The sequence below is a fragment of the Bufo bufo genome, chromosome 8, assembly GCF_905171765.1.
Source record: "Bufo bufo chromosome 8, aBufBuf1.1, whole genome shotgun sequence".
Taxonomy (NCBI): domain Eukaryota; kingdom Metazoa; phylum Chordata; class Amphibia; order Anura; family Bufonidae; genus Bufo; species Bufo bufo.
The window spans coordinates 205,133,319-205,158,604 of NC_053396.1; the positions used below are offsets into that span (position 1 = coordinate 205,133,319).

A 25,286-nucleotide genomic window follows, 5' to 3' on the forward strand; every position below is an offset into this window, starting at 1 on the left:
TTCCTAAATGAAAAGTCATGGGTTTGGTACACAGTCAGTTAAACGGTTATAACAAAATGTATTCCTATAAATTAAAGAAAGAGGCGCAGTTTAAATCTCCTTCCCCTTCTACAAACACAGTGAATACTGATATTGACAATTTACTTTGGGAATAATGTAGGGCTGAAATGAGTATTCGCTAAAATCTAATTATTCAACACAAAAAAAGATTTGTTTGTGTCACGTGACCAAGGAGCAGGAGTCAAGCGCTTGCTATTACTCCCGCTCCGTGGTCTCACGCTGGCCCGCAATACTGTCCTTTCCAGCAGGGTCCTCCGGACACTCCACAGCACGTCCATGGTCCCGCGCTGCACTGACCTCCTGACATACGCACGCTGTGACCTGACGCGTTGTATGACATCAGACGCAGAGCAGCGTGGAACGATTGAGTGTCGGCGGCGCCCCTGCTGGAAAGGTAAGTTGGTGCGACTAAAGCCAGGCTCCCGGAGTGCACAGCGTCATAGCAACCAATGATGCTGTGCATTCTGGGTGTCAGGAGGAGCAGGGGGAGATGATTTCACAAGGGGGGAGAGCTGCTTACACAAGGGGGAGAGGGGGATAGCTGCTGGCACAAGGGGGAGAGGGGGGAAAGCTGCTGGCACAAGGGGGGGGAGCTGCTGGCATAAAATGTGGTGAGATGATGGCACAAGGGGGGAGAGCTGCTGGCACAAGGGGGAGAGCTGCTGGCACAAGGGGGGAGAGCTGCTGGCATAAGGGGGGGGGGGCTGCTGGAACAAGGGGGTGAGATGATGGCACAAGGTGGGAGAGCTGCTGGCACAAGGGGGGAGATCTGATGGCACTGGGGCATAGTGGATCTGATGGCACTGGGGGATAGTGGATCTGATGGCACTGGGGGATAGTGGAGCTGATGGCACTGGGGAAAACTGAAGTACTTGGGCTGATCACACAGGGGAAAACAAAGGGTGTTTGGAACTGATGGCAGGGGGTCTGAGTTTTTAGAAAGGAAAACAGTTTATTAATTCATTTTTTCTAATTAGAATACTCAATTAATCGTAAAAATAATCGATAGAATACTCTATTTCTAAAATAATCGTTTACTGCAGCCCTAGAATAATGCAGTATTGGCACTGGTAAGATTTCTGCCTACTGTGTTATTTGCGTTTAAAAACGCTGTTTCAAAATAGACCTTTCTCTATGATGCTGGTCATCCATTCAAATATGGCGCCCGCTCGTGAATGATACTAAATAGCAACTAGACATATGCCAGCACTACCACTGTGTCTTTAGTTAGCACATCTTTTGCACCAGATTTTAAGTACAATAATAAAAGTTACGTTTTAACAGGGCATGTTAGTGAGAGGTTGAATTCTATGAGGGACATTTGGCCCCTAGTTGCTTTGACTGATCCATAAGGGATTAACAAGTCTAAAGGATCAGGCTACACAGGGCTTGTTTGTAGCCTGTAACCATAGAGAAACAAATGCGTAAGTAATCTTTAAAGGTGTTAGGCAAGAATAGGGAAGGGGTTTTGGCAAACCCCCTTCCTTTGCTGGACCTGTAAAGGGAACCTTACTTAACTTGCTTCCGGATGCAATGCGTTTTTCACTGAAGACCCATTCACTTCTAATGGGCCAGGGCTGCGTGAAAAACGCAGAATATAGAACATGCTGCGTTTTTCACGCAAAGCAGAACTGATGAGTGAAAAAAACCGCTTATGTACACAGACCTATTGAAATGAATGGGTCAGGATTCAGGACGGGTGCTATGCATTCACGTCATGCATTGCACCCACGTGGAAAACTCGCTTGTGTGAAAGGGGAGTTAGACCTCCTTCACACGGGCGTTGCGGGTGACGTGTGGGAAAAGATGCGGGTGCATTAAGGAAAAATGCACGATTTTTCCCCGCGAGTGCAAAGCGTTTTAATGCGTTTTAGATGCGCGTGAGAAAAATCTGCATGTTTGGTACCCAGACCCGAACAGTGAATGGGGATCTGAAACTGCTGCAGATGAGCCAAAGATCACTACAGCTGTTCCAGATGTTGTTTTTGTTCTTCTTCTTGTGAAGAAGACCGGCCAATCTATAGAGGGAACCTTCCTCTTGGGAGGAGATTTAAACGTGGCCTTACACCCGTTCATGGACACATCCCCAGGGCGCTCAACGCTTTCTAAAAGAGCTCTTACGCGAATCCAAAAACCCTGCATTCTGCCCAACTTGTAGATATGTGGAGACACATCAAGAGATTACACTCATTTCTCACCAGTACAACATTGATATGGACGTATAGATTAGGCTACTTTTACACCTGCGTTCAGTCTTGTATCTGCACAGACGGATCCGCACCTATAATGCAAACGCTTGTATCCGTTCAGAACGTATCCGTTTGCATTATTCTTAAAAAAAAAAGTCTAAGTCAAAATGGATCCGTCCTGACTTACATTGAAAGTCAATGGGGGATGGATCCGTTTTCAATTGCACCATATTGTGTCAGTGAAAATGGATCCGTCCCCATTGACTTACATTGTAAGTCAGGATGGATCCATTTGGCTCCGCATCGTCAGGCGGACACCAAAACGCTGCAACAGCGAAACAAAAATAATACCCAGCGTACACTCAGACCACTCAATCCTACTACTACGCACATCACTAGGTAATATCACTAAGCCCACGCGGACCTGGAGATTGAATGAATCCCTTCTCTCCAACCAACAGCACAAAAGCCGAAGAGAAAACAAACTGAAGGCTTACTTTGATCAAAACATCGACGAAGACACTGCCTTTTACAACGATCTGGGAAGCACACAAAGCAGTCATTAGAGGAGAATTTATATCATATTATAATTTATATCATATTATAGCCTCACACTTTAACAAATCCAGACAAGAAACAGTAAAGAAATTATATAATGAGATCCTACAATTAGAACTCACACATAAATCGTCTAATTCCAGAGACACCTCCGAACATTAATGTCTAAACGGCAACAATTAAAAGACATACTAAACGCACAATCAGCGAAATATTACATGTCATGGAAAAATAGAATTTTCATACATGGAGACAAAGTGTCCAAATTGATGATGTCCCTCATTAAAAGACGGAAAGCACGCACATAAATACTCTCAGTAAAACATCACACAGGCCCACGTGTCACAGACGCCAAAGGCATATCTGACGCATTCTGTCACTACTACAAAGCACTATACCAACTAAGGGCACAAGACACAAAAGACCAAACAGCCAAGAGAAAGGAAGATAGCAAAGATTTTCTCTCATCTCTGAGACTCCCAGCAATAACGGACGAACAACAAAGAGAGATCAACAGACCTTTTATGCTATGGGAGGTCCAGTCCATACTGTCAAAGAGCCCAGGCCCTGATGGCCTCCCTATCTCATACTACAAATCCTTCGGAGAAACTATCCAACCCCTCCTCCTGCGCTTTTGTAAAGACGCGCTTGGGGGCTCGGCATTACCGCGACAAACGCTTGAAGCACATATTTCCCTCATACACAAAGAAGGGAAAGACCCATAATTATGTAGTAATTACAGACCAATATCCCTTTTAACCACTTAAGGACCACAGGTTTATACCCCCCTAGTGACCAGGCCCTTTTTTACAAATCGGCACTACACTACTTTCACCGTTTATTGCTCGGTCATGCAACTTACCACCCAAATGGATTTTACCTCCTTTTCTTCTCAATAATAGAGCTTTCATTTGTTGGTATTTCATTGCTGCTGCCCTTTTTACTTTTTTTGTTATTATATTTACTGCCTATATAAAGTATGCTAAAAACAGTTTATTATTTTCTATATTAAAAGTCTCCACAAAATAGGCTTGATAGGGTGAAAAGGGATGTCTCAGACTAATGATGCTGATCCCTAATAACACTCTTACCACTAGAACTCCAATAAGTAAGGAGTGTATTGTGTTGGTATAATTCCTCTACCAGCAAATAGGGATAATTGGACATCCAAAATCAGTGTACCTGATTGAAACAGTATATAGTGTGTCAAATCTCCTTATTGCTAGGAGAACATGCACAATACATAGTGTCAGGTTACACTGTGAGGATAGACCAACCCTAAACTGGTATCTATCTACACAGGAATGAACCACTGGGCTCCAAAACTATCGGCGAAAGTCAGTCTGCATATGTGACTACAGAAATGTATTGCTCGACGCGTTTCTCTATCCAACTAGTTGTTGGTTCATCAGGAGCAAATCACTAAGTCCACTGCTGCCGCTGAGTATCACCCCCTCACACTAGGTGTACAGCAAATGACAGAGAACTTAGGAGTGTCTGACTAAAAGTATGCTGACGCCACTGATGTCGTGCGTGCAGCAATGAGCCTCCGGCCACATATGCCGGAGGCTCATTGCTGCACGCACGACATCAGTGGCGTCAGCATACTTTTAGTCAGACACTCCTAAGTTCTCTGTCATTTGCTGTACACCTAGTGTGAGGGGGTGATACTCAGCGGCAGCAGTGGACTTAGTGATTTGCTCCTGATGAACCAACAACTAGTTGGATAGAGAAACGCGTCGAGCAATACATTTCTGTAGTCACATATGCAGACTGACTTTCGCCGATAGTTTTGGAGCCCAGTGGTTCATTCCTGTGTAGATAGATACCAGTTTAGGGTTGGTCTATCCTCACAGTGTAACCTGACACTATGTATTGTGCATGTTCTCCTAGCAATAAGGAGATTTGACACACTATATACTGTTTCAATCAGGTACACTGATTTTGGATGTCCAATTATCCCTAAAATCGAAATTTACTGATTTTTTTGCAAAAAAATGACATTTTTCATTTTCAGTTGTAATTTTTTTTTAAAAAAACGACATCCATATATAAATTTTTCTCTAAATTTATTGTTCTACATGCCTTTGATAAAAAAAAAATGTTTGGGTAAAAAAAAAATGGGTTGGGTAAAAGCTATAGCGTTTACAAACTATGGTACAAAAATGTGAATTTCCGCTTTTTGAAGCATTTCTGACTTTCTGAGCACCTGTCATGTTTCCTGAGGTTCTACAATGCCCAGACAGTACAAACACCCCACAAATGACCCCATTTCGGAAAGAAGACACCCTAAGGTATTCGCTGATGGGTATAGTGAGTTCATAGAACTTTTTATTTTTGTCACAAGTTAGCGGAAAATTATGATTTTTTTTATTTATTTTTTTTCCTTACAAAGTCTCATATTCCACTAACTTGTGACAAAAAATAAAAACTTCCATGAACTCACTATGCCCATCACGAAATACCTTGGGGTGTCTTCTTTCCAAAATGGGGTCACTTGTGGGGTAGTTATACTGCCCTGGCAATTTAGGGGCCCTAATGTGTGGGAAGTAGTTTGAAATCAAAATGTGTAAAAAATGACCGGTGAAATCCTAAAGGTGCTCTTTGGAATATGGGCCCCTTTGCCCACCTAGGCTGCAAAAAAGTGTCACACATCTGGTATCCCCGTACTCAGGAGAAGTTGGGCAATGTGTTTTGGGGTGTCATTTTACATATACCCATGCTGGGTGAGAGAAATATCTCGGCAAAAGACAACTTTTCTCATTTTTTTATACAAAGTTGGCATTTGACCAAGATATTTATCTCACCCAGCATATGTATATGTAAAATGACACCCCAAAACACATTGCCCAACTTCTCCTGAATACGGCGATACCAGATGTGTGACACTTTTTTGCAGCCTAGATGCGCAAAGGGGCCCAAATTCCTTTTAGGAGGGCATTTTTAGACATTTGGATCCCAGACTTCTTATCACGCTTTAGGGCCCCTAAAATGCCAGGGCAGTATAAATACCCCACATGTGACCCCATTTTGGAAAGAAGACACCCCAAGGTATTCAATGAGGGGCATGGCGAGTTCATAGAATTATTTTTTTTTTTTGACACAAGTTAGCGGAAATTGATTTATTTATTTATTCTCACAAAGTCTCCCTTTCCGCTAACTTGGGACAAAAATTTCAATCTTTCATGGACTCAATATGCCCCTCACGGAATACCTTGGGGTGTCTTCTTTCCAAAATGGGGTCACATGTGGGGTTTTTATACTGCCCTGGCATTTTAGGGGCCCTAAAGCGTGAGATTCCATGAGGGGTATGGTGAGTTCATGTGAGATTTTATTTTTTGACACAAGTTAGTGGAATATGACAAATAGGCGCAGCATAGCGCGGTGACAACTTGGCACTGCCCTAGTAGGCGGCAGGACCCAGTTGTGTTAGACAACTGTTCAGATGGTGCAGTACTACGTGGTGGCCTTTTTGTGGTGCTGTGTTGGTGGGTCGGTGACCCAGTGCCGTGGGTGGCATTGTCAGACAGCAGGGTTGCTGTTTGACTCCTGGGTTCTGCCGCCTACTAGGGCAGTGCCGCTTTGTCACCGCATTGTGCTGCGCCTATTTGTCAGAGTAGGTCCCACTCAAAGAGGTGACCTTGATGTGGTGAGTGAGCTTATGCCTTTTGCTCAAAACGTACACTAATGCCTCTTGTACAGCATGTAGTATAGGGGGCTGTACACTTTATATTACGCTGAGAAGTGAGTTTAATTAGGTCTAAGCATAGCATTGTGGATGTGCGATCCAGTTCTGCTTTTCTCCCCTTGATATACTCTTGAAAACCAATTCCCATTTAAATGGCCAAAAAGTCATATAACATGTCTAGGAGATACCACTGAGGAAGAGGTCAGTTATAATTTAGACCTCGAAACGCGTATGAGAATATATACTCAGCCTTCAAGTACCCGTGACGAGTGACTTTTTATCTGCTAGCAGAATTCATGAAAGAATTGTTTTATTTTATAACTGTGAAAGCAAGTGTTAACTACTACTCCAGACTGCTGCACCTGGGACCTGGGAGATTTCGTGGATTGGGTGTTACACGAACAAACTGGTCTCACCACGTGGAGTGCTGCAACTAAATGCGGATGAACACCAAGGACGTGGTGATTAAAGGACGGCAGTGAATCTGGTGTACTATACTACTGTATACAACTAAGCGCAGGTAAGAGAAGACGTTACTCCATTTATCGAGTGGGACGCCACTGGGAGCTCTGTACTCTTGCACTGATTCTACGAATAGTAAGTACTGGAAGAACTACACTTACTTTCTTAACTGAATAACATCACAAACAAATGATGAAAAACCTCGCATAGAGGATTTAAACGGTCTGTACTTAATCCCGAGTGGGGAGGATATGAAGTTACCCCATTGTGACGGATAATGGTCTGTTGATTATTGTTTATCTTGCAACAGAAGGAAGTCCTTAAGAGCAAAAGTCTCCCTCAAACCCCTGGAACTTTTATATATTTTAATGCTGGAACTGTGTTATAATTCTATATGCTGAATAAGTGTTCGTTGCTATATAGATAGTGAGCGAATTTGGGTGAGGTGTATATAAGTTACCCAATAGCGAATTTTAACCATTACTTACTTGGTGGGTTATGGCTGGTTTGAACTGCTCAGATCTGAGAGCGCCACACTGACAATAGTAATACCAGAACCAGACAACTAAGAGTATGACGATCTGCGGGATATTGGACGGACAACCCAGCTATAATATACCACAGATTGTTATATGTTTTTAAGGTCATCTTTGAAGGTTAATTTTTAATGTTTGGATTTCTTACTGTGATCTATATGTATATTTGTGTTTTACGGAAATAAAATATTTCACTCTGCAGTGACACCAGTTGCCGAGTGCCAGTCTGTAATACTATAAAATTACTTTTTAGTGACTGGGAGCTAAGTCACGACTAGTGCTCCGTATCCATTTCCTCAAACAATAGAGCCATCCCTCATCTAAAATATCTAGGGATTAAGCTCAGCGAAAGATGGTCAGATCTGACCAAGCTCAACTATCTACCACTAATACAAAAAACCCTACAAGAGATAGAAACATGGTCAGCTCCCTTCATATCATGGATAGGAAGGAAAAACCTAATTAAAGGACTCATTCTACCCAAATTAATTTACCTGTTCTTGATGCTACCGATTAAGAAGATACCCAAGTCTTATTTCACAAAAGCTAGATCCCTTTTTTCAAAATATATATGGAAAAACAAACGACCCAGGTTAGACTTTAAGAAACTAACACTACCCAAAACGCTAGGTGGACTAGGCGCACCAAATTTATCCCTGTACCACTCAGCCGCAGACCTTTCTAGAACAATACACTGGGCCAGATCTATATTAGGATTGGGTCCATTCCTGGTGTGCATATGTGTTTATTCTACTCAGAAGAGCAGTTTTGAAGACAGATTTGCCATACATAGCTGTATTTTTTGTTTTGCTTTTAACATTGGGAATTACTGTTCAGACCATGCGGTTTTTTGGGAAATATATTCTTTCCGTTTTTACTGCGGGAAGTTGTCTTCTGTGTATTGCTATCCCTGATTTAGACTTAAGGCCTTGAACATCATGTATTTTAAGTGCACAAATTAGGTTTTATACACTTTTTATAGTTTGTTAATATACACCAATGTTTGGTTCAGATTTTCCCAGTGACTTTTTGATTGGGGTTTGCCATAATTTACTACCTTCAATCACCACCTGGAGATGGGAGGAGTGGTTGAGGCTCACCTCTACAAGTACTGCCATCTGGGAATCTCTGGCCAGTCATGATTAAGAACACATTTGTTCGAAACGCGTAGACGATTCTAGGGAACACTGAGGCGATGCTGTCACTGTACGGATCTGTGCAATTTTGAATAAAGGAACTTACAACGTTGTCAACTTCGATGCTGGATTCATCTTCTTATTTTCATCAACGTGATACCCTGGATGACCACTATTGTTGAGCGTGAATATTCGAATAGCGAATTTTTTTGCGAATACCGGCACTTCGCTAATTCGCGAATATTTCGAATATAGCGCTATAAATTCGTTATTTTCGAATATTCTTTTTTTTATTTTTTTTATTAGATTTTTTTCTTTCCCACCTCCCAAAAGTAGTTCTTACCTGTCCTTAGGATTCCTGGCTTCCTGGCTGCTCCAGTCAGTGCCCATTGCCCCTTCTGCCGACTTCCGTGCTCATGGAGCGCCCCTATCACCATGGGAATGCCTCCAGACTAGAATGTACTGTCGGATGTGAGAATTAAGTTGAAATCGTAATGCGATTAATATAACTTGAAGTAATCGCATTGCGATTTCAACTTAGAGCTGGGTTTCTAATGGGTCAGCTTGCTAGAATTAACGAAGTTAACGAATATGGAATATAGCAGTGCTAAGTTGAAATCGCAATGCGATTACTTCAAGTTATATTAATCGCATTGCGATTTCAACTTAGCACTGCTATATTCCATATTCGTTAACTTCGTTAATTTTAGCAAGCTGACCCATTAGAAACACAGCTCTAAGTTGAAATCGCAATGCGATTAATATAACTTGAAGTAATCGCATTGTGATTTCAACTTAGACCTGGTTTACTATGGTTGGCTTGGTAGAATTAGCGAAGATGAGGAATATGACGAATGTATTCGTCATATTCCTCAAAACGAAGATAACGAAATATTCTCCATCTTCGTTTTAGCTCCATATTCGTCAACTTCGCTAATTCTAGCAATCAAATAGGAAAGTTGACTATAGAGACAGCTGTGTTTAATTCGCTATGCGATTATATTACTTTGCTTTTTTTTTAAATACATAGAATAATATACTTGATAATTATTATAATTATTCTATTTATAAAAAAAAAAGCAAAGTTATATAATCGCATAGCGAATTAAACACAGCTGTCTCTATAGTCAACTTTCCTATTTGATTGCTAGAATTAGCGAAGTTGACGAATATGGAGCTAAAACGAAGATGGAGAATATTTTGTTATCTTCGTTTTGAGGAATATGACGAATACATTCATCATATTCCTCATCTTCGCTAATTCTAGATATCAAACCAATAGGAAAGTTGCCTTAAGTTAAAATCGCAATACGCGATTATTTAAATCGCATATTAATCGCGATAACTAGAATAATGCCGAATATTCGATTTCGACGAATATGAGACGAATATTCTAGCGAATATTTGCGAATTTTGTCGAAATCGAATATGGCACCTCCCGTTCATCACTAATGACCACCACCACAGAGCATGGTAAAAGCCTGAAGACAAGTCTAGTTCCTAGAAGCACGACCTGAAGTCTCCAGTTTTCTTTCTACAAATTCGGGATTCCCTATAACTACCTATGTTCATCAGTTGCTCAGGCTATAAGTGATAACCGAATAATCGCTTCACATGTTTGGAATAATAGATTACTTCACTTAAGTGCAAACGCCTTGTAACAAGAATTAATGTATCATTGCATCACTGTATTATTTGAAAATGTTAAAACTTAATAAAAAGAAAATTGAAAAGACCGGCCAATTGCAGGGGCTGCAGGGGGGCGGATAAACTCCTGCTCGCACTCAGCTAAGATGGCTGCCTGCCGATTGGTGCAGCGATCTTATTTCGGTAACCACGCTACATCCTTAAACAAGACGTACTATTATGTCAAGATGCGGGAACGCGCTGACTTCCATGACGTAATAGTACATAATCGGACTGTTGGGAAGTGGTTAAAGAATGGAGCAAAGGTATCATCGATTTCGGATGAAACTTCGTTATAATACTGTACAGTATAGGAGCTCCGTACAATATTACAATGTATTGAGCCAAAGTTTTTGCTTTGCGAAGTACCTTGGAACCGAACAAATTAATTTATGAAGTTATTGCGCGATGTCTCGCGAGACTTCGCGAAGCAATAACTTCGGCTCATCGGAGCCAATACATTCTAATAGTGTACAGAGCTTCTGCTCCGTACAGTATTAGAACAAATTTTTATGCAAATTGACTTTGAATGTTTCATCCGAAGTCGATTCACTCATACCTAGTTGCAATGCCTAAAGTAAAGTATTACACCTCATGTATTCAGCTAGCAAAGTATGAAGTAAGGAAGATTGCTTCAATTAGGCTAAAGACACCTGTTTCCTATTGCCACCTGTGAAGCTGTGAGACTTGTAGCATCTGTGGAAAATGCATTCTGTGAAACATCAGCCAGTCTATTGCAACCTAAGAACTGTCCTGAGCTGTTTCCATTAGTTTTTTTCAGTAAAGAGCTGTTCTGCTGCACAACTGTCTCATCATTGCAACCTGTACTATTTTTACGCCGCAAAGTGTAGGCAACATGACAACCAGGACTCTGTCTTGCACCTCTAAACCTTCAATACCAATTGTTCGGTCTTCATACACGTTCACACAGTGTGCAGTCTGACATTTGGCATAAACCGTTCCTGTCTTCCAAATAAGAGGACTGTTTTCTGTAGTCTAACTTGTTTATTGGTCAACAGGATTGTGAATTGGTAAAACTACAAGAATACAAATGGTTTGTATAAGTATAACGCATAACATATATCAGCAGAAAGCATAGAACAGCATGTATTTTAACATTTGCATAACACTCAGCTGCCTATACATAGATAGCATGGTTAGCTAACAGAAATAACTCCGAGTGACACTACAACTACTTGAACAGCTCTGGATAACATACTGTCCTTGAAACAAAGGTAGATGTCACTCACCAGATATACTTGCACAAAGATGGTGGAGTTTAAGAAGGAGAACTGCATGGAACAGCTCTGCTGATGTCCTGTAGTCTGTATGTAGATTGGAGACTGGCTTCTCCTTCCCAGAATGCCTTGCACTACCCACAATGCCTAACCCCTCCCAACAAAGCAATAATCTTTATTAACAAGAAAACAAGGTGCAATAAATTTTTAACACTTCTAGATTGTGCTGTTGCCTAACTAAAAACGACAGGAATACAGAAATTGCAGCAGAATGATTTAGAAATGAAATAGACGTGAACTGAAATGAATCTCCCTCTGCTGGAGGCAGAACACTCCTTGTCTGGTGTCAACAGATGCCACCACTGAATCCTTCTTTTTAGTAACTTATTTTGGTCAATGGTGGGACCAAGCTTTTCTAAAGTGTTGTCTTTGGAGACTGTTTGGCTTTTGCTGAGGTAGTTTATTTCCTTAGCATGACCTTCACGTTGTATTGTGCGAATTATTATGTTCTTGGACCTTTCCAGATTGGGAGCGGTAAAGGAGTGTTTGCAGTGATGCCAACCTTTGCAGGGCTTATGGCTCATAGGTAATGTCTGAGCTGTATGAACTACACAGGCTATAGCACAAAAGAGCAACATCCAGGTGGAGAATTTGTTGAAACAATGGGATTTGCGTTGGTGGTTCTAAGTCACTATGCATAGAGCAGATACTTCATGTCAGATTTCTTCATCGGCATCTGGGTCTACCAATTCGAATGTTTCGGATACAATGTTGCAAGACGTTGAACGGTACAGGAATGCAGGACTCGTAAACCATATTGTGTCTTTAAGGTGGCTTGCTGCGATGGATCTAGTTGTGTGGTCCGCAGGATTATGCTGTGTAGGCACATAGTGCCACTGTTTAGGACAAGTGCATCTCCTGATCCTTAGCACCTGATTGCAGACGTAGACGTAAAGACGTCTGGTTTCGTTGCAGATATATCCTAGGACTTCCTTGCTGTCCAAGTAAAACTCGACTTCCTCGATTTCCAGGTTCATTCCTGAAATTATCAGTTCAGCCAACTGCACTGCAAACACAGCAGCACAGAGTTCCAGTCTGGGTATCTTGTTCGCGGACTGGCGCCAATTTGGTCCGGCTCATGACAAATCCTATATGGCATTGTTCTTTGACGTCAATGGTCTTTAGGTATGCTACAGCGGCAATTGCCTTGACTGAAGCATTGCAAAAGATATATAGTCTTTGCATGTTGACTTCCTTAGATGGCACGGAAGCATAGGGTCGTGCCACATGAAGGCTGGTTAAAGCTTCGAGAGACTTCTTCCAACCTATCCACAGGTCTTTTTTCTCCGTGGGAAGTGGATAATCACAATCAGACGTCTCTGTGGTGAAGTCTCTTAACATCATTTTAACTTGGATGGTAACAGGCACTACAAATCCCAGAGGATCATATAAGCTGTTTATGGTGGACAGGACTCCTCTGCGTGTGAAGGGGAGAATCCTTGCTGATTTGGAAGGTGAATGTGTCTGCCTTTAAATCCCAGAGCAAACCGAGGCTCCGCTGCATGGGAAGGGAGTTGGTGCTAAGATCCATGTCCTTTAGCTCACTTGAATGGTCTTGGGGTGAGAAGGCCTGCATTAACTTACGACCGTTGGAGGCGATTTGGAGCAACCTCAAATTAGATAGCGCAAGCATTTCTTGAGTCCTTTTGAGGAGACTGACTGCGGTCTCATTCGTGGGTGTGGATTTCAAGCATTCGTCCACGTAGAAATCTTTTTCCACAAAGGATCTGACATCTGACCCATACTTTGCTTCACCCTCTTGGGCTGAATGTCTGAGACTATAGATAGCGACTGCAGGGGAAGGACTGTTTCCAAAGATGTGCACTCTCATTCGGTACTCTATAATGTCTTAATTTGGGTCGTTGTTGTGGTACCAGAAGAACCTCAAGTAGTTTCTGTGTTCTTCCTTGATGAGGAAGCAGTGGAACATCTGTTGTATGTCGGCCATAAATATTGTTGAGGTCTGGACCAGACAGTAAGACATCCTTTAACGAATCGAATACTACTTGTATCTGCCCTGGTTTTTCAGGATGATACACGCTGAATATGGGTAAGTACCAACACTCCTTGGAGTCTTGGAGCGTGGGTGCCATTTCTGCATGGTTGTTCTGGAATATTCTTTCCATGAAGGTAAAGAAATTTTCTCTCGTCTCTGGTGTCCTCTGAAGTTTGTGTTTGAGGGAGATAAACCGGCTGAAGACAAGTTCTTTGTTGTTAGGTAAGCGTTGTCTCTGGGGTTTAAACGGTATCGGTGCGACCCAGCTTTTTTACTTGTCTTTTACTTCCTCCAAGAACAGCCTGTCTTCTATGGACATTGTGAATTTGCAACCCTGTTGTCTTCTCTTGTCCTGTGGAAAACTGTGCACCCTAAGTGATCTTGCTCACCATCGCAGGCATGGTCTTCACAGGAGGTATCTGCGAAAAGACAATGCACAGGAGTGATGTGTTGCAATTCTTTTATCAGGAAAGCTTGTGTGCTCCTCCTAGACAGAGGTCTCCTATGATGACCCATCCTAGGTCAAGTCTCTGGGCGTATGGAGCGTTTTGGGGGCCGTTAATCTGTACTCTAGCCTTATGAACTCATAGTATGTCTCTTCCAAGGAGTAAACTTATCTGGGATTTTGGGTCCAGTTCTGGTATCAGGGGAGCTATATGCCTCAGGTGGGAGTGGTATGCCGCTACCTCTGGTGTAGGTATCTCAGACCGGTTGTCAGGAATGTGATTGCACTCCAGTGTGGTTGGTAGTGACAGGCAGGTCTGACCATCTATGGACTCTACCTTGTACCCAGTTGCTTTCCTCCCTGCCGTCTTAACGGTACCTGCACATGTCATTAAGGAGTAGGGAGAACCGGGCTCTACGATGTTGAAGGTGTCGAAGAAGGTGGATTTAGCTAAAAACATCTTGCTTTGATCGTCTAAGATTGCGTACACTTTAATCGCCTTATCTCGGTGACCGACTGAATAAACTCTGACAAGGCAGATTTTTGAGCATGACTTCACTCCTGCGAGTCCTTAACAGATCTTTGTACAGTGAGAAGTGACTACTTCAGTGTCTATGTCAGTGTCTATCTGTTTTCCGTCTTGCTCCTCTACTTGGGATGATACCTGAGAGGGTGGTCCAGGGTGTAAAGCCTTGTTGTGTTCTGTGCTACCACATTCTGTGCATGTCATACTGACCTTACAGTTCCTGGTGAAGTGCGATGTTGTAGCGCAGCACCTGAAGCAGATGATGTTTTCTTTGAGGAATTATTTGCGGTCCGCTAAAGACTTCTCCCTGAAGGCTCTGCATTTTAGTAGAAAATGTGGTTTCTTGTGCAGGGGGCATTCTTTTGGTAAGATCTTTTGAGTTTTTTCTCTTCCTGAGAAGACTTAAATGGCCTGTAAGGAGAACCTGTGGAGGCAACGTTAGCTTTGTGGACTTCCACTGGTGTGTTATGAGGTTTGACACCAGGGGTAGTGGAAAATGACAAGTCAAAACTGGGATTGTTTCTGATCCTCGCCTGTTGAGTAACAAAGTCTTCAAACACCACAAAGGGGGGAAATGGTACATTATGAACCTGTTTATAATGGAAACCATGCATGATCCACTTCTCCTGTAGATTGTAAGGGAGTTTTTGGACAATCACATTGACACCTCTGGCGGTGTCCAGGAATGCTAGCCCTGGCAGATCTGCTTCTGCCTGAGAAATCTGTACCTCTATTAACAAGTCACTGAGTTCCCTGAGCTTCTCGTAACCCCTATCCACTACTCTTGGAAAATTATCAATTCTCTTGAATAAAGCATTTTCTATAGCTTCCATTGACCCATAGCACTTATCAAGTCTTTCCCACACCATCTTTAGGCATTTGCCTGGATAGTTTATGTTAATGTCTCTGATTCTTTTGGCATGTTCAGCAGACTCACTTCCGAGCCACTTTACCAAGAGATCTAACTCTTCACTATAGGAAAAATCTAAGTCTCTTATGGCGTTCTGGAAGGAGGCTCGCCATGCCCTGTAGTTCTCGGGGCGATCAGTGAACTTTATAAGTCCTTTGGTAACCAGCTCCCGTTTAGCAAAGAACTTAGTGAAGTCCATGGTTAGCACCAATACTACCCAGTGTGTTATTGGTATGCTGCATGTGTGGTGTATCACCATACCTTTTAGGGGTTTCTGGCTTAGGGCAGTCTGTATGATACCATTCTGACGCGAAGGGTGTCCATTTACGTTGAAGCGAAGGTTGTAGCTTTTGTTATGTAGGGTAGTTGTGGTCAGCATCGCCTTGTCGTATACCGTCCTGCTTGAGGTACTGTGGACCAAGGTAGGATCATTGATACTCTGCATAGGCTGGCTGATATGCTGGATCATAGTTGTCATCTGTCTTGGGATGCTGATGGACATTTTTTGAGACGCGCTGTGCTGGATCTTGTTCATCTAGGTCTGGCCCAAGTACTTGTTTGTGTTTCTCGGGTTCGGGAAACTCCAAGGCTTATAGGAACTCTGCTTTGGCCACTGCGGCTTCCACTTCTTTCTTTGCGGTGAGTTTTTCCAGTGACACTTGCAGGCATGCTGTCTCTTCTTCCAGTGCCGCTTGCAGGCATACTCTCTCTTCTTCCAGTAACGCTCTCTCTTTTTCCTTTGATGCGTGCAGGCATGTTCTCTCTTCTTCCAGCGCTGCTTGCAGGCATGCTCTCTCTTCCTCCAGTAACACTCTCTCTTTTTCCTTTGACGCTTGCAGGCATGCTCTCTCTTTTTCCCTTAACGCTCTCTCTTTCTTTAGTTGCATGTCTTGTGCAGCAAAGGAAGACCTTACTTTTGCAGCCTAAGCTTCTGCACGGACAAGAGCAGCCTTTTCTCTCATTGAGGACTTGCAAGAGCAGCTTGCTCGTGACCTGGTCCTGTATGATGATGCTTGGCTAGCGGACATTGTGTGCCTTTTGCTGGCTGCTTAATGTCTCTGTGCAGACTCAGTCTATGTAGAAAAGGACTTCAGCATGGTCTGGATCATGCTGCACTTGCTGGTGGCTGCACTCTCACTTCTTGTGACTGTATGGCAGCTGCTGCAATCTTGTACGCAGGATCGCATGTGTGATGGTGGTTCGCTATAGTCAGATCCACTATGGCTGGTGACTAGTATCTGTTTTACTGTTCTGTCTTCATACACGTTCACACAGGGTGCAGTCTGACATTCAGCATAAACCATCCCTGTCTTCCAAATAAGAAAACAGTTTTCTGTAGTCTAACTTGTTTATTGGTCAACAGGATTGTGAATTGGTAAAACTACAAGAATACAAATGGTTTGTATAAGTATAAGATATAACATGTATCAGCAGAAAACATAGAACAGCATGTACAAACCGGATTCCAAAAAAGTTGGGACACTAAACAAATTGTGAATAAAAACTGAATGCAATGATGTGGAGATGGCAAATGTCAATATTTTATTTGTAATAGAACGTAGATGACAGATCAACGTTTTAAATCCGAGTAAATGTATCATTTTAAAGGAAAAATACGTTGATTCCAATTTTCACGGTGTCAACAAATCCCCAAAAAGTTGGGACAAGTAGCAATAAGAGGCTGGAAAAAATAAATTTGAGCATAACGAAGAGCTGGAAGACCAATTAACACTAATTAGGTCAATTGGCAACATGATTGGGTATAAAAAGAGCTTCTCAGAGTGGCAGTGTCTCTCAGAAGCCAAGATGGGTAGAGGATCACCAATTCCCACAATGTTGCGCAGAAAGATAGTGGAGCAATATCAGAAAGGTGTTACCCAGCGAAAAAATTGCAAAGACTTTGCATCTATCATCATCAACTGTGCATAACATCATCCAAAGATTCAGAGAATCTGGAACAATCTCTGTGCGTAAGGGTCAAGGCCGTAAAACCATACTGGATGCCCGTGATCTCCGGGCCCTTAAACGACACTGCACCACAAACAGGAATGCTACTGTAAAGGAAATCACAGAATGGGCTCAGGAATACTTCCAGAAACCATTGTCAGTGAACACAATCCACTGTGCCATCCGCCGTTTGCCAGCTGAAACTCTACAGTGCAAAGAAGAAGCCATTTCTAAGCAAGATCCACAAGCTCAGGCGTTTTCACTGGGCCAGGGATCATTTAAAATGGAGTGTGGCAAAATGGAAGACTGTTCTGTGGTCAGACGAGTCACGATTCGAAGTTCTTTTTGGAAATCTGGGACGCCATGTCATCCGGACCAAAGAGGACAAGGACAACCCAAGTTGTTATCAACGCTCAGTTCAGAAGCCTGCATCTCTGATGGTATGGGGTTGCATGAGTGTGTGTGGCATGGGAAGCTTGCATGTCTGGAAAGGCACCATCAATGCAGAAAAATATATTCAGGTTCTAGAACAACATATGCTTCCCATCCAGACGTCATCTCTTTCAGGGAAGACCCTGCATTTTTCAACAAGATAATGCCAGACCACATTCTGCATCAATCACAACATCATGGCTGCGTAGGAGAAGGATCCGGGTACTGAAATGGCCAGTCTGCAGTCCAGATCTTTCACCTATAGAGAACATTTGGCGCATCATAAAGAGGAAGGTGCAACAAAGAAGGCCCAAGACGATTGAACAGTTAGAGGCCTGTATTAGACAAGAATGGGAGAGCATTCCTATTTCTAAACTTTAGAAACTGGTCTCCTCGGTCCCCAGACGTCTGTTGAGTGTTGTAAGAAGAAGGGGAGATGCCACACAGTGGTGAAAATGGCCTTGTCCCAACTTTTTGGGGATTTGTTGACACCATGAAATTCTGATTCAACATATTTTTCCCTTAAAATGGTACATTTTCTCAGTTTAAACTTTTGTTCCGTGATTTATGTTCTATTCTGAATAAAATATTAGAAGTTGGCACCTCCACATCATTGCATTCAGTTTTTATTCACGATTTGTATAGTGTCCCAACTTTTTTGGAATCCGGTTTGTATTATAACATTTGCATAACACTGAGTACATGTCCAAAATGGTTGCCTATACATAGATTGCATGGTTAGCTAACAGAAATAACTCCCTGAGTGACACTACAACTACTTGAACAGCTCTGGATAACATACTGTCCCTGAAAAAAAAGGTAAATGTCACTCACCAGATATACATGCACAAAGATGGTGGAGTTTAAAAAGGAGAACTACATGGAACAGTTCTGCTGATGTCCTGTAGTCTGTATGTAGATTGGAGACTGGCTGCTTCTTCCCACAATGCCTTGCACTACCCACCATGCCTAGCATTTCCCAACAAAGCAATCATTTTTATTAACAAGAAAACAAGGTGCAATACATTTTGTACCACCGCTAGATGGTGATGTTGCCTAACTAATAACTACAGGAATACAGAAATTGCAGCAGAATGAATTAGAAATGAAATAGACAACTATGTTTGGTACAGAATAGATGTCTGTAGCATGACTGGTAGCTCTCTGCAGCTCTGTGAAAATCCTCTCTGCAGCTCTGTGATGCATATTTGACAGACAAAGAACTGCAGGACACAGGATATGAGCTCGCAGAAGACGAGGAGTTACAGGATGAATGACAACTGCAGACCACTTATACCAAATACAACAATGGGCATTATATAGCAGCAAAGTGCTAAACATAGTGCATAAGAGATATAACATAATCAAATTACAGTATTTTTTAAGAGCACAGTGCCCAGAGAAGACTAGGGAGTGGTGAGCACATCCAGCATCCGCTATATTCACGGCTTCCAGGTCCTACTGTGTATTAGTGAGCACTTCCATAATGGAAGTGCTCATGGTATTCGCTTCAAAAGATGCACTGCCATTTTCCCCTACTTTTAGGGAATAAAAAGTTTGTCTTGTGGAGTGGAAAATATGGTAATATGAATTATAAGCCATAGCTGGGGCAGCACCGTAGCTGTGGAGTCAGTAAGCCAAAGTTCTGACTCCGACTCTGTTTCCGACTCATTCATAAATGGCCAATGGTTTAGCAATGACAAATTGACTGCAGTAAGATGGTATCATTGGGCTTTTTCCTGCTATCATGTAAGTAATCAGGCTACTAAGATATTTATTGCAATACAATTTCTGAAATTCCTAAAAAATTTTGAAGTAATTATGTAACGCACTATGCATTTAATAACTGGAAACAAAAATTTTAAGAAATCTATGAATTTGTCCTAAGAAGAAGCTAGAAAAGCTTTTATATATATGTCCTGGAAATGCAGAGAATCATGTGCGAGTCTAAATGGGAATAAAAGAAACATGTAAAAAGTGGAGCTGCTATATTCAGTGCTCGCCATAGAAAGGTTGTCTGGCAATAAATAACGTTTCACAGGTGCCGCAGCCGCCTCCGCTATGGAAAGATTCATACTTACTGCTGACCGCAGCTCCGCTCCTGCACACTGACTCCCATGTGTCTATCTTATGGTTTATTTCCTCACCGCCATTGGCATGATCACCTGCTCCACTGCAGCCCATGACTGGATTTAGCGGTGAAGTGTCCACGCAGACAAATCACTGCTAAAGCCAGTTATTGGCAGAAGCAGAACCGCAAATCATAACTGTGCTGGGGTTAAATAAAACAAGCTGCAGACTGGAAGATGAACATACAGGAGAGAGCATACATGACCAGAGCGGCAGGGAGTAGGTAAGTATGATTCTTTCCATAGTAGAGGCAGGCTGTGGGCACCTCTAAAAAGTTACTTATTCCAGGACAACCCATTTAATGCTGTCCTCCTGGTGTGTCTAGCAGTTCTAAGATGACTGCAAGCATGTCCAGTAGTGAACATCCTCCTCTGGTCTTTAGAGGAAGAACTTCATTACTGAGCATGCTTATCACTGTATATAGTATACACTGTATATAGTACACACCCTGCTTATCACTTTATATAGTATAGGAACAGGGGAGAACACAGGAGAGGTGAGAACTGATTATCTATCATCACTAGAACACCCTGCTTATCACTGTATATAGTATAAGAACAGGAGAGAACACATGTGAGATAAGAACTGATTATCTATCACCACTAGAACACCTTGCCTATCACTGTTAATAGCATAAGGACAGGAGAGAACACAGAATAGGTGAGAGCTTATTATCTATCTCCTCTAGAACACCCTGCTTATCACTGTTAATACTATAAGGACAGGAAAGAACAAAGGAGAAGTGATAACTGATTATCTATCACCACTAGAACACCCTGCTTATCACTGTTTATAGTATCAAGGACAGGGGCGAATAAAGGAGAAGTGAGAACTCATTATCTATTATCACTAGAACACCTTGAATATCACTGTTTATAGTATAAGGACAGGAAAGAACACAGGAGAAGTGAGAACTGATTTCCATCACCACTAGAACACCCTACTTATCACTCTTTATGGTATAAGGACAGGGGAGAACAGAGGAGAGGTGAGAACTGATTATCTATCACCACTGGAACACCCTGAATATCACTGTTAATAGTATAAGGCACAGGAGACAACACAGGAGATGTGATAAATTATTCTCTATTACCACTAGAACACCCTAATTATCACTGTTTACAGTATAAGGTACAACAGAGAACACAAGAGAGGTGAGAACTGATTATCTATCACCACTAGAACACCCTTGTTATCACTTCCAGTTTTAAAATGGTTTTCAAGTTGAATAATTGAATGGCGAAGTTATTCAACGAATGTCTCCGCAAGATGAATTTTATCTTCGCGAAGCCCATACACCATACTGCATTCAAATGAAGCTTTGAACAAAGCAACTTCGGATCTTGATCAGAAGTGCGCTTTGCTCAACACTAATTTTGGTCACAGCTTGCACACAGAATATGTAGTGCAGAGCTGAAAAAAAAAAAAAAAAAAAAAGATTGGCATCTGGTGAAAGTGGACAGGAGGGAAGGAAGGGGTTAACCTTTTCTTATCTATCATGTTATTCTACACTTTTCATACTTGTACCTTTATTGTCACATGTCGTATCAATTCCACTCCATTTTCCATTTGCTTGACAGATGCGGTTTTCAGGTCCAGACATTTTAAATCCTCCCCAGCATTCAAAGTACAGGATGTCTCCGATAAAATATTTTGCTTTCCTGGGATAGAACTCTCCGTTCTCAAACCTGCCTGGTGTGGTACACTGCACGGCTGTGGGTGTGGGGGGAACACAGAATAAGATGCTCAATATGGATGCCCTGCTTAACAATATTACAGTGACATATATTATACTCTTTAATGCCAGTAATATAACTCGGAACTTCTAGACCCAAATATAAATCCTGTGCAGCCCACCTACCATGTGTCCTTTATAATACTGGTGTCATCTCATGTGGCAGAGGAGCCTTCAGGCCCCAACAGGCACCAGGGCCCAGGTGCTACGCCTACCTCTCCGCTCCCTATATGCCTCTGATTATTTCCTATAAATCAGTGATCTGTCAGCAGATACATCGTCACTTACTTCTGCATTGGGCCTTCACGTTCTCATTGGACCATTGACCATTGAAGAGGCACTCTCGGGACGGGAATGGGTACGGGTATGTTCCTTCAGGGCAGGTGTACTCCAACTTACTGCCAACTTTTGTCCCATTGTTCAGACAATATTTACCACCAGCAATGGCTATTTTACTAATATCACACTGAATGGCGGGGGCGGCGATGGACACTAAAAACAAAGAGACATGGCGGTGATGAAGAACACACATTCCAAGAGCAACAGAAGAAATCAATTCATATGAACAGAGATTTGTACAATTGTGGCCATTTCTGCTCAATATACATGATAACACCTCCCAATCTTAAAGCTTACATGAGTTTCCAAAGTGTGCATAATGGCAGTGCTTTATTATACAATAATAATTGTGAAGGGGCAGGTTTTTTTGGGGCTTCCCTAATGTTTTCCTCAGCTAAATTATTTCATAATTGTTTCACCTGCATGACTAGGTGCATTTCTCTCAGAAGTAGGGGCATCTCCCTTCTATGGAATCTGCCAGTACTATAGTGGCAGTGACTTCTCTTCCCTTACTTCCTATTATGTTTGTTTTCATCTAGGGGGTGCACACAGCAGATGAGGGGAGGGAGAAAAAACTTATAGACACACAGGACACTCTTGTGATCCTGAAAAGCTGTTTAGAGGCAGTGCTTTTATGAGGCTCAGAAGTTCGGCTTGTTCGGACACCCCCCATTTCCTATGAACTGTCTCTTACTGGAGACAGATCTTTCCTAACAACAGGCAGTGGACTGCAAATTAGGTGGACGGGAGACTGCTAGTGGCCATGACTTCATGGCGTTTTTTTCAGGTGATTGCAGGCAGATTTTTTTTTAAATGAAGTGATTTTAAAATGTGCTAATTACACTATTCTGTACTGTTTTTGACGTTCAGGAAAAATTTGAGTTGCCGTAAATCCGAATTTCCTTGCGCTTTGTGGTAACGAATCTATTTTTCCTGAAATATGCCAGTAAAAAAATATACATACTGACCTCATCCATTTGCTTGTGGAGAGGCCAGTATCGGCCATCTTGATTGAAGAAACCACGTGAAATCCTGCACACGGTGACATGTGATGACGGGATGATGTAATTACGTCACCACACAAGATTTTGCACGGTTTCTTCAATCAAGATGGCCGTGACCGCCTCTCTGAGAGCAAATGGACAAGGTGATTATGTATATTTTTTTTAATCCTGATTAACCCCTGAAAAGCCTCAATTTTAAAATCAGATGCCACGATCAACAATGAATGCGGCATCTCAGGCCGTCATTTAGTCCAATAGATACTATGGAATGCGATTCACGAGGAAGTAATTTGTAACAAATTGAATTTCTTCATGAAATTTGGCGAAGCAGCTGAATCGAATTTTTGTTAACTTCGCTCATCACTTCAGTGTATACCTCCTGATATTCCGGGTGGTTTGGGTTGGTGCAGGGCTGAGTGGGGGTAAGTTACGACAGGAAAATGTTATAAATTATTTCTATTTAATCTAAATCATTTGAAAATTCCTTCTGCGGGTCAGAGCTCGGTTTTGATGACTCATGGCTCCAAATCCCCTGTTTCCGTTTACATAGCGCTATACGGTGGTCACATAATAAAATACCGCTAGCAGACGTCTCTGGCGCAGAGCTCCCTGTATAGGATGTATAACGCTAACACAACTATTTCCAACACAATACTGCCATTTGCTTTTTAAATAGGAGTACCTCCATATAACATCTATATATAATTCAATAAAATACTGCCATATAGTATGCACATGCTTTTATAGATTTACCTCTCAATACTACCATCCCTGCCCCAAAAAGTGTTCAAATACCGCTATATAATGAATAGTATTACCGTATAAAAATATCTCCATATAATGCCTATATAACACCACTATTTAGTATCTGCATAATACTACAATATAGTGTCTACATAAGGGTACTTTCACACTAGCGGCAGGGGACTCCAGCAGGTGAGCAGCCTGTCGGATCCGTCCTGCCGCTAGTTCACGTGTGCCCGCGGACTGCCGCTCTGTCCCCATTGACTATAATTATCGTCGGGTAATGCTCAGAAAATATCCGCTGCTATGAGAAATCAGCCGCTGCTGCTGATTTCTCATAGCAGCGGATATTTTCGGCGCATTACCCGACGATCACCACCGCCCAGGCAGTACCAAAAAGAGGCTTTAGTCTGATGAAGGCTTATTCTTATGGCCAAAACATCACATGTAAAATTGCTGCACCTTCAATTAAAAATCACTCTTATTGCATCGCATATTGCTGCAGGTCTATTTCCTATCATTTATTGTAAAAGTCCTTTAATTCGGCATCACTAGGACCTAACAGGCACTGGGCACAAATTCCCTATTACATAGAAGACGATGGATGATGAGGAAGCAAATTTTGTCACTTTTTTATCTCTAGTGGTAGATTATCAGATATTCTGGATTATCAAAATTTATTATTATTAAAATTGATTTATTGATTGATTTTCAGATGATCCTTGTTAATATCAAGATCACCCGGATGTGCAATTCTCAATCAGGTCCTGCATCTCGCTGTTGTGACCGCGCTGTTACTTCTTTCATCCACCATTCCGGGGCGCACCACCAATGAGGCCAGGTGAGGCGATCGTCTCAGGCAGCACCAGGTAGGGGCAAGAGAGGGGCAGCGGAAGGGCCATGGGTTGAAGGGAAGTGGTTAGGTTAAGAAATTGACATTGGGGAGGGAGGGGTGCCATTTCAGTTTTCACCTCAGGCAGCAGAAAGGCTAGGTGCACCCCTGCCACCATTGTATGGAAACTCTGCCCTTGCTATAATGTATTTCTTGCTGCCATAAAGCCTGCTCCATCTGTAAACCCCCATCCTTCTCCTGCTGGGATCTCCTGTTACTTACGTGCCATTTGGCTGAGGAGAATCAGAGGTAACATCTTGTAGCGGTTGTCTCCCATACACGTCCTTCTGCTTCCCTCTCCTCCTGTGATCTGAGCCTCGCTGAGGGATCGTTGCTATGTATCTAGCTGGTGCTGATGACAAGTGAATTCCTATATATGAGAAAAAAAACTATTAGATGTCACAACAGGTATTTGCAGAGAGGTGGAGCCGGCCATGTTGCCCAGTTTACCAGAAAACAAGGAGATTCCTTCTAGTTTACTTTGAAAATCGTTGAGATTTGCAGGCGAGGGGTTATCAGAACATTATAATGCTGGATGTATGCACTGGTCAGCCATATTAAAACCACTGAGTA

General features: G+C 42.2%; 1 protein-coding gene across 1 annotated transcript in view; it reads right to left on the reverse strand.

Annotated features, from left to right (window-relative positions):
• The window catches only part of LOC120978194 (complement factor B-like), a 52,531-nt gene extending 27,476 nt beyond the window's left edge, over positions 1-25,055 (reverse strand). The window contains exons 1-4 of the mRNA XM_040406416.1: positions 24,936-25,055; positions 22,023-22,226; positions 21,527-21,712; positions 11,566-11,700 (exon numbers count right to left, since the gene is read on the reverse strand). Coding sequence (XP_040262350.1) covers positions 11,566-11,700; positions 21,527-21,712; positions 22,023-22,226; positions 24,936-24,990 — 580 coding nt within the window. The 5' untranslated portion in view covers positions 24,991-25,055. The remainder of the gene's footprint in view (positions 1-11,565; positions 11,701-21,526; positions 21,713-22,022; positions 22,227-24,935) is intronic.
• Between the last annotated feature and the right edge of the window lie 231 nt (positions 25,056-25,286).